At 37.0% G+C, this 15,191-nt stretch overlaps 1 protein-coding gene across 1 annotated transcript in view; it reads right to left on the bottom strand.

Moving 5' to 3' along the window:
• LOC121379046 (sodium-coupled monocarboxylate transporter 2-like) overlaps positions 1–15,191 on the bottom strand; it is an 86,127-nt gene that overhangs the window by 44,936 nt on the left and 26,000 nt on the right. The window contains exons 4-5 of the mRNA XM_041507490.1: positions 13,902–13,969; positions 3,996–4,150 (exon numbers count right to left, since the gene is read on the bottom strand). Coding sequence (XP_041363424.1) covers positions 3,996–4,150; positions 13,902–13,969 — 223 coding nt within the window. The remainder of the gene's footprint in view (positions 1–3,995; positions 4,151–13,901; positions 13,970–15,191) is intronic.

The following is a 15,191-nucleotide window of genomic DNA, read 5'->3' as shown; positions in this document are numbered from 1 at the left end:
TCCCCTCCTTGACATTAATGCCATACACAAGTTCAATAAAACATCTATTGATCTTTAAACTTAAGAAGAATATTCGGTTAAAGCAATTCTGGAAGAAAAGAATAAGGAGTCTCTCTGTGAGTGTGTGTGGCTAGGTGGCCAAGAATGACTAAATTCACAAATTTGGTTTTCCCATGTTTGCAACAAAATATGGTTGGAATTGGTTAAGTGGTTTTGATGAAAGATATAACAGTATAAATCCTTTAAATAACTATAGACCCATCTCATAAAGATGGCGGCCACAATGCGTCGTAGGTTGTCAGCTCGGAATCAATAATGGTCAAGCGATTCAAAGGGTGTTTTCCAAAGGCAACAATCAAACAACTGTGACAAGGCATGCCTCCCTCCTCAATATTAGAATATATTTTCATTGATACAATAATAAGTAATCTAATTACAAGTGTTGTTATAGAAATTAAATTTAAAGTGCTGTTCCAGATGTATGATGTATTGAGCTATATCAATCAAGATAGAAATTAAAATTAGAAAATTAAAAAAAAAAAATGTAAAAAAATTATATACTGGTAAATAATTAAAAAATATTCCCCTGAAAAACAGAACCAGCTGAATTCGTTTCGGGAATTTCCGTAAGATTTGATCCGTGACGTCACGAAGGGAACTCCTTTCGATAGTCAGCGCCATTGTTCATTGCTTCTTTTGTGTTTATTATGGTTAAACGGCGTGTTGTTGGCGGCTGTAGCAATACAAAAGCCGATAAATTTAGTCTTCACGCATTTCCTAGTAATGTTGCTGTGAATAATCTGTGTGTGAATTTGATTAAAACAATGTGAAAATACTGGACAGGAAGAAAATGCCGGAGACCGTTGACTGCAGGCACTTTAATTTCGATTCGTCCGAACCTTGCTTGTCGGCTTAAGCGAGATATGGGAATACCATGTGTTATGGCTTTTAAAAAAAGATTCCGTACCAACAATTTTTCTGCGACACAAAACAAATGACAACAGCCGATGCCATCCACACCGAAACGACCTTGGGCTGCATATCGTCAATGTCCCAAATTGCGTTATGCTTTCAACTCCGGTCAGTTTGTTTTTTCATGCACGGTTCGTGCAATCATCGAGATCCGATTTGTTGTCGTTTGCATCTCGTTCATTTGTGAGATTTTTCTTTACAGTTCGAAAACATTAAAACAATAAAGTACAAACAAATAAGTATCTATAGCCTAGTCCGCCCCATCCTACACAAATGTAGGGTTTTTTTGTAAAAAAAAAAGAGAAAAAAAAAAGAAGCTAATTAATTTTGGTATGCATCTTAGAAAATCGGCTCAGAAATAAATGACTTGTAAATTCCATAGTATTAAAAAAGGCGTTCCCTGTAAAACAGACTATAAATACAATAAATTAATTTTACTATACCTTCCCACAAAGAAAACCTTTTTTCATACTATGGAATGTGCTATAAGTTATTTATTTCTAAGCAGACTGTTTTCACAACTGCACACAGACAAATAGTATTGTCTTGTTATTTCCAAAACACTTTTACTTTTTTTTTTACGTCAAACTAAACTGAAATTATTCGCACAAAAAAACATCTTCATGGATGGATGGGACAGACTAAAAGTCGTTTTTGTTTATTTCTTAAAATTAAAATAAGTTATTTATTTCTGAGCAGACTGTTTTCACAACTGCACACAAAAAATAGTATTGTTTTGTTATTTCCAAAACACTTTTACTTCTTTTTTTTTACGTCAAACTAAACTGAAATTGTTCATAAAAAAAAACCCCATCTTCATAGAGGGATGGGACAGACTAAAAGTCGTTTTTGTTTATTTCTTAAAATTACCGATATCGGGTCCACTTGACTCGTAGAATTCAAGAGTTATTTATCGTCTTCTCTACTACATCACAAGTATTAGAACATACAGTGTAGCAAAATAATTCGCACGAAAAGCTAAAGAACAAAACAAGAATAAAAGTTGTAAATTAGTGGTAAGCTGTCTCCACGACCATTTTCATCGTCATCTGTCAGGCCGGTGGTTCGTCGGAAGATGTTCCAGGTTCAAACTGATAAGGCATTATTTGTTGTGTTGCACAAAATTAGTCCAGTCATCATTACTACACTATTCATCATCGAAAGAAGAATCGCATGATCAATGAGCTTGGCAGTCGGAAGTCATCTCGTGGTAGGTTTCTGTGAAGCGCGTTCCCTTCGTGACGTCATGGCTATTTACAGGCAAATGTTTTTACCGACAATTTTACTCGGTCGTTTCCGGCAGTGTTCTACGGGAGTGATGTTTTAATACTTTTATGGGGCATTTTCGTAATTATTGATTTACATATCGGTGTAAAATATTATTGCAATGAATTAAGAAAGCATTTAATTGTGGAATTTGAAATTTTAGTGTATGGTCTGGCACAGCACTTTAATTTGTACTGCACATCATATAGTCCATGGGCCAGAGGGAGTTACCATTACTACCCTGTGGGACTAAACTTCATAGTGTTTTGCATAAAGGTGACCATCCCAGTAATACATTCCAATAGGATTGACATCTGGAAAGGGTCATTTTGACCAACATTTTCAAGGTCAAATAAAGGTCACCATTTATGCTTTTTATCACATAAATGAATGCTACTTTAGATTTTTTACACCAACATAGTTTAAATTAAGCAATTTTAGAGATATGTCTATTGTGCATGTATTGGTGTTGCTTTAAAAAAATATTTTCAGCGGCATATTAAAAATTTATGTAAAAGGATGGTTTTTAGGGGGTACTGTGGGTACAATTTGTTTTGTTTTAGAAAAATCATCTAAATATGGTAATTAACTTTCCTCAATGAAGGAGGGTCCATTCCCACTGGCACATTTTAAAATCTGTTCCCATTAATGACCAGTGAGTACATCATTTAAATATTAATGTCACTCTTTGTTTATAATAAAACCCTGACCAAGTCGGTAAAAGGTCTTTGAAAAGGTTTTTGTTGCCTGTTTTGTTAAAAATAAGTACCCGGGCCATGCTTAATGGTGCTCCCATGATATGGTTTATGATTACTGTAGGTACTCAAGGGACTTTGACCTTTAAAGGTTGTTTGGGGGTTATTTAAGGTCAACTGAGGTCAAAATTATGGTTTTTATATTTTTGTGTATTTTTGAGACTTAAAGCTTTAAAAAATATGTTTACTTTTCATTAAGATGGCTATAATAAATATTATATATTACAATTTGCATGCAAATTATGGTGTTGCTGTATTATTATACTGTTTTTGCATGAAAGAAAAAAAGAAAAATGTTTTATTTAATGACGCACTCAACACATTTTATTTAGTTATATGGTGTCAGACATATGGTTACGGACCACACAGATTTTGAGAGGAAACCCGGTTTTTGCATGAATGCACGCACACAAACATATACTGTGTGAAGGCTATGTCGTGTTCTTGTCATGCCCATATGCAGAATTTTTAATGGAAGAGTGGGAGTGGGTGTGGGCATGGGTGTGTGAATTCATCGTGATTGGACCAACAATGGCTGGTACTCTATGTATTAATTAAATATTATCATTGATATACAGAATACATTCCCTTGATTAACATCATATTTGTTGCCCATATATGTGGCGGCGTGTCGTAACCGCTAAAAAAAAAGTGCTACCAGTATGTGTGTGGAACGTCAGCAATGAGTTAAATTTATAAAACGATAAGAATTAACCCACCAAGAAAAAGAAAAACAAGGAAAAAAGTTTACGTAACATTATCTAAATTTGCTAGATGTGGACCTTTGTTTAAAAAACAAAACAAAATTGGGGTGAGGGAGTGGGGGATGCATATGCACCCGTCGCAACCGCGCCATGTACAAGCCTGATAATACTAAAACGTACAACCATCTTGTTTTTCATAATCTATTACTACTATTTATTGTATTTGTCAAATGTATCCCAAGTTTTTGTAACAAAAAATGAAGCCGACTGTGATGTCATGCTTAATTTAAAGCCTTACTCTGTGAAGTAGATGCGGCCACTGGCGGCTGATATCTCCCAAGCGTGTGCAAATCCGCCGACTTCAATACTTCCCTGGATAATGATAGCCACTAGACCAACAATCATCATGATCACCTGGAAACTGTCTGTCCATAGAACGGCCTTCATACCTCCCTGTAACATATTACACAAATACTAAAACATAGTTTTGCAGTCAGTCAGTTAAGACAATGAGTTTATCCATTGATCCAACCAACTAAAACATCCATCTACTCGTCCAACCAACTGAATCATCTACTCGTCCAACCAACTGAATCATCTACTCATCAAGGTCCATCAAACTGCCCCGTAACCACCCACTGGCTATGTCAGAGGCTGGATCCGTGGTCAGCGCGCCTGAACCTTTAAGGATATGGGCATATTAATAAGAGTTCCCATTCCCATGTCCATCAATGTTACCAAACACCAAAACATCCATTCATCAATGGTGACAGTACATTTTGAATGACATTAACTTTGTTTATGCAAAAGATGTTATGTCCTAAAAGGGTAACAGTAGCTTTAATGGGGCCATCCATAAAATATGTATGAACAAAATCTTTTACCCCTCTACCCCATGTACACCTTTTGTACGTTTGATCATTACTGCATCCCCCAATGTATGGGTATACCAGTACACCTTTTGTACGTTTGATCATTACTGCATCCCCCAATGTATGGGTATACCAGTACACCTTTTGTACGTTTGATCATTACTGCATCCCCCAATGTATGGGTATACCAGTACATCTATTGTACGTTTGATCATTACTGCATCCCCCAATGTATGGGTATACCAGTACATCTATTTTCCATGATGAAAATGTATACAATTAGGAACTTTTGATTGCATAAAAATAATTATGGTATCAATTATTTCCCCAGAAATGTGAAATGTACGGGCATTTTTTAAGGGTTTGGTTCAACATAGATTTTTAACCTAATTTGGGGATGCTGAATCCCAAAACATGTTGGGTATCTGAGAAATTATGTTTTATGGTTCAAAACGGCCAAAACAAATGGTGGAAAATTACCTAATAATAAGTATGTAACTGGTATCCCAACAATTTTTATAGGATTTGGTTTAGCATTAACATATATGTGGATACATTTAATTCATAAAAATCTATGTTGAAAATATAAAAATTTAATTTTGTGGTCAAAATAATGAAAAACAAGATGGCAGGAAACAAAATAGTGGTCAGCTGTGATAAAATGTATAAAATCAACATCCAAGTCTTATGAAGGGCATTATTTGCTGCCATCAATGCAAGAATGTATTGCAGCATACCACAAAAATGAGATCAACATATATGTGTGGCATGATTCAAGATGGCCACCATATCATAAGTTTCTGCAATGAGGGAAAGGTATCATCCAAAACATGGTCTGTTTAATAATAGATTTATACTTAGTGTGAGCACTTAGTGGAGTTTATACAATACAAACAGCAATTGCATGCATTATAGGCTAGTAAGAACAGTACATATACAGGTACTACATAATTATAGATGGTAGTGGCTTTATTTATATATATATATATGTCTATATCTATATATGTGTGTATGTGTGTGTGTATGTATGTATATATGTATATATGTGTATGTATACTAGTATATATATATATATATATATATATATATATATATATATATATATATATATATATATATATATATATATATATATATATATACATACATACATGTATATATATATATATATACATGTATATATATACACACACATGTACATGTAATCTTTAATACATCTGAGACAGATCACAGAGAATGCAATGTGTACCTGCCGACACAGAATTGCCATAGCAACCTGCAGACTAGGCCATGCTGAGGTCAGGTCAGGTCATAGGGTTTTACATGCACATTCAGAACAAGCTGTTGTAGCGCATGCCTGTCATGGGCACAAGAGCCAGCCTTGGCCGGCTCCTCTGTCCATGACAGGAAAGGGGGGAGGGGAGAGGAGGGACTGCCTGCACTGGAAGGTGCAAGGGAGCACCAGCAGCCCGACCAAGTCAGTAGCAGGCGGAGGGGTGTGGTTGTGGTGCTATGGAATTTTGAATGGAGCAATTAATATGCCAAAGAGAAAAGGTGCACAATTTTGATTTAGAAAATTTGGCGCAATTTTGAACGGTTGGTCAAAAAGTAAATGGCAGAGCTAATATAGGTTTTGACATTAGTGAATCAAGAGTAGCTCATTACAGGCCATGCTGTATTGGTAGCAGCTTATATTTGTAACCGTTGATTGCATGGTCAAGAGTTGCATCTCAGTTACACTGGACACCACTGACCAGAGTCGATTCTTGCAGTCGATTCTTGCAGTCGATTCTTGCGCATTCCAGTTTATTCAACGATGAAGACGGACGTTAGCCCTTGTTCTCTCGATCTGCCCCCCCACCTGGAGGGACTTATGAAGACTTATGGAATGCTGATAGAGTACCGGGTCTCATACACCGGGTCACGGGCAACCGTGACCTTGGTGTACGGAGACCGTATTCAAAAGAAAGGAAGATGGAGGAAGAGGAGACGCAGGGGGGGTCAAAACCGGTGGCTAAACCGCCGGCGGCGACTCCTTCTGTTAGACCGCCGAACACCGCTCACCCGAGCAAGAAGACAAGAGCAGAAGAGGTTCCAGTCCCGGATGTTCAAGCTTCTCTGCAAACGGAAGAGCCGGAGACGGAGTTCGACACGGAAATCTGCGTCACACCGTACAACCGGCCACCTGCACCAATCCATTCTAAAGCGCTTCCGGACTTGTCGCCGATTATACTGGCGACACCCGTTGAGGCGCAGGCCCGGAAGATGGCCGTTGTCAAGAGGAGGGCGACCGCTCCCCCGGGGGCCATACCAGCCAAGCCGAGCCGCCCCTCTCAACCGCCGGAGACACCCAAACAACCAGTGGAGCAGTGGTCACTGCAGGCCAGCCGTCTCCCCCAGCATTACCAACAACTGGTTAAGAACAACATCCGGGATGAACGCCAACTCATCAGCAGACCCAAGGCCCTAGCTTACAATCCATTGCCAGCCAATCCAGACGAAGGGGAGTTCGCTGTACATCGACTCAAGATGCGGGAGGGACACAACGCAGTTTGCGTCACCATCTGCCGGAGCAGAATATTCAGCCAAGGACTGCTACTCTCGGAGATGGACAACCCGACACTACATCGCGTTCTGAAAACCGTCGCGGGGACTCACTACCGTTCCATCACCGAGGCGTTAGCAGACTCCGACTACCGGCAGTTCCTCCCGCAGCTTGAGACCACCGGGTACATCGGATCTCCATAGACGCCAACCTTTGCTAGGACAGGTATCAACCTCCTTTATTGGGCTAGTTAGACTTTAAACGTTTTAGAAGCAGTTCAAAATTCTTATGTTTATATTTTTATAAATAGTCTAACGCATTTTATTTTGGCGCCCGATCAATTGCTCAAAATCACCTTAAAAACCTTTTGGCCGAGCAGTCTTAACTATTTTGGGTTAAATTTTAGAGTCCGGACATGTATTTGGATGCAGTTACTCTTTGTAGACTTAGGTAAAATACAGGCTTCACCGAGGAATCGAAATTCAGCCAATCAGAGCACGGCTCCCACTCGGTGTACTTCAAGTTTGCGAAGTGTCTGCTATTTGGTCCACGCTCGCGTTGACCTTACTAAATGGCTTTTTTCCAAATTCCGCCCACCTCAAACTTACCCCCCCCCCTCCTGCTCCGGAGTTAGTCACTGGCGAAGTCAGAGGCTAAATCCGTGGTGGGCGTGCCTGAACCCTTGTGGATAGGGGAACGTAAAATGAGTTGTCCGTCCGTCCGTCCACTGACCAGAGGGGTAGCTGCATTCCTGGTCATCGCCATATTTGGTAGTAGGTAACTATACTTTAACGTGCTCATATACCACTAGGGTTTCGAACATGCCCATCCAGAGTCCGACCTCCGATAAGATCGGTGGCCTGACTCGGGATGGGGGGGGGGGGGGGGGGGCAGGGGGCAGAATTTTGAAAATAGCAATTAGTAAAAAAGTGAGTAGAATTTAAAAATAAATACATAAATAAAATACTCGACCGAATATTTATATATTTTGGAGCATTTTAGAAGGACAGTCCAAAAATAAATAAGAGAAAGAAGTGAGGATTGGACTATTTAATAATATTAAAAAAAGAAAGTAATTTTGACATAAAATTTTGAACGCAGATCTAAAAGTTTAAAGTCCGATCTACCATATTTGTTAATAGCTCAAGACAATCACTGCTGACTGGTCGAGAGCTGCATCCCAGCACCTCAGAGGCAAGTGTTGAACACTACTGATGGTATTAGTTTTTTAGTACTGCAAGTTACAACATGCCTTTTTGAAAGTTCACCCACCGCCATCCCCTTCTTACCAACCATTTATCTAGAAACTTATATACATGTATAGTTTGTTATTAGTTAACTGATACAGCATTGTTCATGTATGTCTTGTATATTATAGTTGTATATTATAGTTGTATATTATAGGGACAAAGTAGTAGTGTGGTTGGGTCCATGCTGTTCAAACCAGCCGCAGCAGGTTTGTTCCAACATTGCACCCCCAACAAATCAGTATCAAAAATCTGCAGTTCATAGTGGGTTAACTAAATTGGCAAAATATCAGGGGAACCGCAGTTTCTCTGGTGTTATGGTTATAACTCGCTGATATGAACTGCCAGCATACACAGCCGCAGCTGTAGCAAGCTAACTGGTTTCGGGGGCACGCAAAAATATTGAGCTAAAAAACTGAGTAACAGGCAAGCCGCAGTTTTCCTGCCATTTACACAAATTCGTACTTTGTGAATAATGAGCTCACATGCACGACCACAGTCGTTTGGACCCAAACTGCTATTTTGCCCCCAAAAGCATATGCCAAAAATATTATATTTTAATAAATATTGTTTTCTTTAATAACTTGTTTGTGTTTTGTATAAATTACTGTATATTTGATTTACTAAATGCAATATGATGCTTGGAGTCTTTTAACATGTATGGATATTTACTAAAAAGGTTATTTAACAACAGCAGCAACCTTCTTATATACTACAGTGAAAGCCTGCTATTAAGACCATCCATGGGACTGAATAAATATGGTCTTATTAGCAGTGTGGTCTTATTATTGGGATACTATCATTTTAAGTTGATTCCAAATTATATACAATTATAACATAAGAAATAGATTGCAAATATCATTTATTTGAATTATCTACAGTGAACACTAAAATAGAACATTGCCAGCATAATTGCATTTTATATATTAAAGATTGATTTTTTTTAAACAAAGCTAATAATAATTATAGTGGTTTATTAAATGATATAAATTGATGTTAAATGTAAAAATATGGGAATTGAAAAGGTAAACCTCATGTTACTTGACATATTTTAAATTTTCAGCAATACATGTATATTGTAAATCGTATGGGACATAATGCCTAACATCCTGACATGTGAAGTACGAACAATGGCCTAAAACCCAAATAGTTTCAGCTCTCTATAACCAATATTTGTTATCAGTGTCTAGCCGTGTTTACATGTGAAGAATGATCAGAAGTGTGACCAAACATTTTGGGCCGTTGTGCAATCGTAACAGTGGTTCTGGGCTGGGCATTAAAAGTAATTGCAGTGATGCTCTTCTTAATAAGTTACATAATTTGTATAGTCAATGTGTGTCTTTATAAATGTGTTTAATTAGCATGTCACTGTAATCGGAATGTGTGCAGGCTTGTGGGTAACTAGACTGACTGCAGTATGAAAACAACCAATGAGTGCATTACATCGCTCATTAATATTAACTAAGTAACAATGTTTTCCGGAAACTAACAGTACTGGTATCCTTTTTACATGTATGCTCCACAGATTAAACTTACATGATTACACTTTGACTGTACTACCTGTCATTTGTTAACAATCAGCAAGAACAAAGAAACCATTAGATGCATGACTTTTTAACACTTGTGAACCGGCCTCAGTGGCGTCGTGGCAGGCCATTGGTCTACAGGCTGGTAGGTACTGGGTTCGGATCCCAGTTGAGGCATGGGATTTTTAATCCAGATACCGACTCCAAACCCTGAATGAGTGCTCCGCAAGGCTCATTGGGTAGGTGTAAACCACTTGCACCGACCAGTGATCCATAACTGGTTCAACAAAGGCCATGGTTTGTGCTATCCTGCCTGTGGGAAGCGCAAATAAAAGATCCCTTGCTGCTAATCGGAAGAGTAGCCCATGTAGTGGCGACAGCGGGTTTCCTCTTAGAATCTGTGTGGTCCTTAACCATATGTCTGATGCCATATAACCGTAAATAAAATGTGTTGAGTGCATCGTTAAATAAAACATTTCTTTCTTTCTTTTAACACTTGTGTAAATGGAAAATGCTGAAAATTTGCTATCATAATATGGTCGTTTTGACAGGGTTGAAATGCACTAAAGATGACCAACGTTACACCAATGCATGATAATTTATTATGATTTTTATTTTTCCCATTATGAGTGCCCACTGGGGTAATAACAGGCCTGTAGGAACCGGTGGGGGTGGGGGTAGGGTGGGAAGCTGTGGAAAATATATGAGGGTTTTTTTGTGTGTTGTTTATTTTTTGGGGGGAGGGGAGTTCTACTCTACTCTAAATAAAAAACAAAAATCTAGCTTGTTCTCCCCCAACTAGAGAATGTGCCCCCTCCCTCCACTAGTGATTGTGCTTACCCCACCACTCCAGATGTCCCTGCTATGGGCTTGAATAAAGACGGGTTATGAAGGGTGTTAAACTTCACAATGTACAGATTATAGTTAATTACTGAATTTGAACGACAACCGTTTCAGTCAATACCGGATCTCTACTCAAGGCAGAGTCAAAAGGGCATTTTGGCAAAGTTGAAGCTACCTTAGAGCTACAATATCATTAAACCACCGTAGGCCATGACGTCACTGCGCTAAACGACATAGCCTACGATATTGTAGTGCTAAGATAGGTTCAAAAATCTAGGCCCTGGTGCATAATTCAACTAAATTATTTATTCTACCATCACCAAAAGCATCCAAGACCCCACCCTCACCCCCAGTATATTAGACATCTCCATTCCACAGATTATGAACATTATTTTTTATAAATTACAAAGAAAATAAAAAGTCAAAAGTTTTAAGTGGAAATGATACTATTCATTCAAAATTTAAAAGTCAATACACCTTCTTGAAATTTTCACATATTATACATCCTTATATTACTGGAATATATATAAATATAAAATCATAGGTCGCTGGATAAAATGTTTATCAACTGGCTATAAAGTGAATAGGTATATGAATCACTATGACATTTCCTTTTTTTGCATGTGTAGTTGAATTAATCATATTTCATATCCATTAACCATATTTAATTTTAAACTTTTCTGTAATGCAACAAAGAGACACCCAGCTCACAAGTACATATCTTCTCTACTAAAACAGAATTTTAATAAATACATGGGAACTAAAGGAAAAAGTGACTTTTTAAAACATTTACCGACTATTTACTTTACAATTGTATACAGGATCTAAAAGTCGTTACACCTTTATCATTTTTGCAAAGATAGTAATGTTGGGTGAGTAAACAATAAGAGATAATAAAAATGTACTGTCACAGATGAAACTTTTTTACAGTCAGAGCTCGAAATACCCCAAAAATAGATACAAATTCATTAAAATTCCACCATAAATCATTTGAGCATTTTTATTTTAAAAACAGCTTCATTGGGCAAACATTACAACTGGTAGTTCAGTATTTCAGTAGGGTTTATGACCACCAAAGATCTTGAAGGACGATTGGGGTCAAAAGTGAAATTTGAAAGTTGACATTTTTTTATCAGTAAATCGTAAATTCAAACAATAAAAATGATTAAAAAAACTAAACAATAACAACTGTATGATTAACAGAATGAAAAAGATTGACAGAAATAATGTTCCACAGTGATTAATCGACCTTCCTGGAAATTGTCAAAATCGAGAATGATACCCCACTGCGTGATGCAAGTGCAAACTATGGAATGTGTTTTGGTGTGTTAATAAACAGACCTGAACGTTCTTTACTAGGATTTCTGTGGTCAAAACATATGTTCGGTCTAATAGTTGATATTAACATTAATATTTCAAGTTCCCCTACTTTTTTTGAAGAGTATATATAACCTTTATAAACGGATGGTATTTTCTTACGTCACTGTGTATGTTTCAGCGCTAAACCATCACGCCATTGTCATTCTGCTAGTTAACGAGTCTACCACTACCAAATATAGTGGCACTGCTTGCGTTAATAACATTTCCTCTTAACAATAGATAATAGTGTTTTTCAGTCGGTCTAGAATCAACTCATTCCCACAAGTGCACCACGACTGGTATATCAAAGGCTGTGGTATGTTATATCCTGTCTGTGGGATGGTGCATATAAACTATGCCTTGCTATTAATGGAAAAATGTAGCAGGTTTCCTCTCTAAAACTAAATGTCAAAATTACTAAATGTTTGACATCCAGTAGTTGATGATTAATAAATCAATGTGCTCTAGTGGTGTCATTAAACAGTTTGTGACGCGGCACTATTGAGTACTACACAAAGTATGTACATGGTGGCAGAGGGTCAGCAGTGAGGTGAATTTTTAAATGCCGCCATTCAAACAAAGGACTAGCAGCGAAGGCAGACAAGTGCATATGTTGGTAAATATTCAGATGTCCACATAATTCACTCATTTGTTTCACCATCTCTGCATTTATTACCGTGTCTCATGTAACGAAGTCTTATTCTCTATGTCGGATGCTCCTACTAGTACTGCTACTTCCAAAAATACATTGCATCAATTTTCTGTTTAGAAACCATCATAAGAAAGCTGATCAATGTGTTTTAAAAACAAAAAAGCACGTGCAATTGCTATTCTATCTATCGAGATGTTAACTATTTTATGCCGAAAGTTTAGCATTATCTTTATTGAAAAATCACATGAAAATGAAGTTGCTCGGCCAATGTGGTTAAACAATTTTATCAGTGCAACATGTAGAAGAAAAAAAAACATTTCCTATAAATATTCCACAAGATGAGTTGTGCAAGGATGAAGAAGGTATTAGACAGATGGGGGAGGGGGGGAGGGGGTATTTATGTCGAATACATTTATACATTTTTGCATATGTACTTTGTGTATGGTCCATTCCATCATTAGCCTGCTGACTAATATGCTATGTGTTGAATAAACATATCCAATCCTCCTTTAGTAGCAAATTTTGCCTGTGGTACTCGTAAAATGGTGGATATAACAACTTTCAAATAATCACACAATAACCGTATGTAAATCAGCTTAGGTCTTACTGATGTTGCCTGTTAACGTCACATTACGGTTCTGACATTAAACTTGCCGAAAGGATCAAATTTGCTTCCAACATATTTTCAATAAATGAAATTAATGTTTTAAACAATTTTTAATAATAACAATAACTGACTGATTTATAAATTATCCACCCATATCAATATTAGCCCCGACAATATATCTCTACCCCTATACAGGGGCTGGTGACATCAATTTGGAACTTTATCTGATAATGACCCTTAAATGCATTTATCTATACCAGTTGTCAACTATAGTAAACTTCAGCCCCCTCCTGGAGACAAACATGGGACCCAACATTAATGACAGCGGACGAAAACCGATCACAATACATCACTTGACCCTTCGGCTCAGGTGACTTAAAAATGTAATAAAGTTTAAGTGCTATGTTTGTTAATAAAAAATGTTCTGTTTCATGAATTAATGCTAAAATATTAAATGTATACTTTCTTTTGGTGTAGAGTTTATATACAACCTGCATTTTGAAAACAACATTTTCTATTTGAGTATATATATAATAAATAAATCTGAACCTACCAGAGCAGTGTAAAAGGTGCATACTAGACCAACACCCCAGATTGAACCCCATAAGGTGAAACCAGTCACTGAAAAGAAAATAATAATATACCGAGTAGGCCAACACTCAAACAGTGTTCCTTTGTTTAACAATATTTTCTGTCTTTCTTATATATATACATATGTATACTATGCTTTGGATGATTTCCCACTGACAAAAGTATGCAATATATATACATAAACACATACATACACACACATACTAACATGTATACGTATATACATATATACAAGCATCAAGCAACATTACTGGTACAAATCGGTTACCACTTAAATTTACTTATGGTATGCATGGTTATTGCACACTTTTAATGCTTTGATTGGCAGTGCTGTGACACTCGAAAGTTTATGTGGTAACATATTTGTTTATAAATCCCATCACTTAAAAACTACAATCTGGTTATATCTAATACACCCACATTGCAGCAATACATTGTGGTTTACTGACATTTCTTTTAATTTCAAGAGTAAACACCACCTTGTACATCAATGAGAACCCAAACAAGTAAATGCTAAAGTAGGTAGAGTATCATTAAATAAATATTTACAAAATATTTACTTGTCAGTTTAATATGAAAGACATAATCAACGAAAATCAGTTTTATTCTATTTCAGACACTACTTTTTTTCTTTTCTTTTTTTCAATTCTCATTTTAGTAAATTGTCTGCCTTATTCAAAGTTTGGTGTGCAGAGTAGGTACATGTAGTTTTCTAATTTAAACTCTGATTTAAATAGACTGTATGTTCCGAGCTTAGAATCATTGTTTTGACCAAAATTTTATATATTTAGACTTGAGTTCTTGTTTCAACTTACATGTATCTCTGTGATGGTATAAAGAGCCTTGACTGTTCCCTCACCAAAATAAGAATATCTTTTGAATTATGAGATTATGAGTTGTTTAAACTGCTAACTGTAAACTGGAGATGAGCGAGGACAGTGTCCCCTTGAATTCAAGGCACTCACTGACATAATTAGCAACATTTCATCATATGAAATGGACAGTTCGATGTGGTAAAGACAATAAAGAAATTCATTTTTTTTGTATATCCATGAATTATAAATATACTGGACTAGGAAGCTCCCTGCCATTATGTGATAGTTTGTCTTGATTTAGCAGGTGACCTGCTACTGTTCAGTCAGATAGGGTGCTGCCCTGGAGTCTGTCCTCTACTGGTTACATGGAGAATCGTATTCACTAATACATGCAACGTGCAGGGTATGACAGTTTCTGTCTGTTCCTCATATAATTT

The sequence above is a fragment of the Gigantopelta aegis genome, chromosome 8 (genome assembly GCF_016097555.1).
Source record: "Gigantopelta aegis isolate Gae_Host chromosome 8, Gae_host_genome, whole genome shotgun sequence".
Taxonomy (NCBI): Eukaryota; Metazoa; Mollusca; class Gastropoda; order Neomphalida; family Peltospiridae; genus Gigantopelta; species Gigantopelta aegis.
Note: the sequence above shows the minus strand (reverse complement) of the source record. Positions and strands in the feature narration are given on the sequence as shown.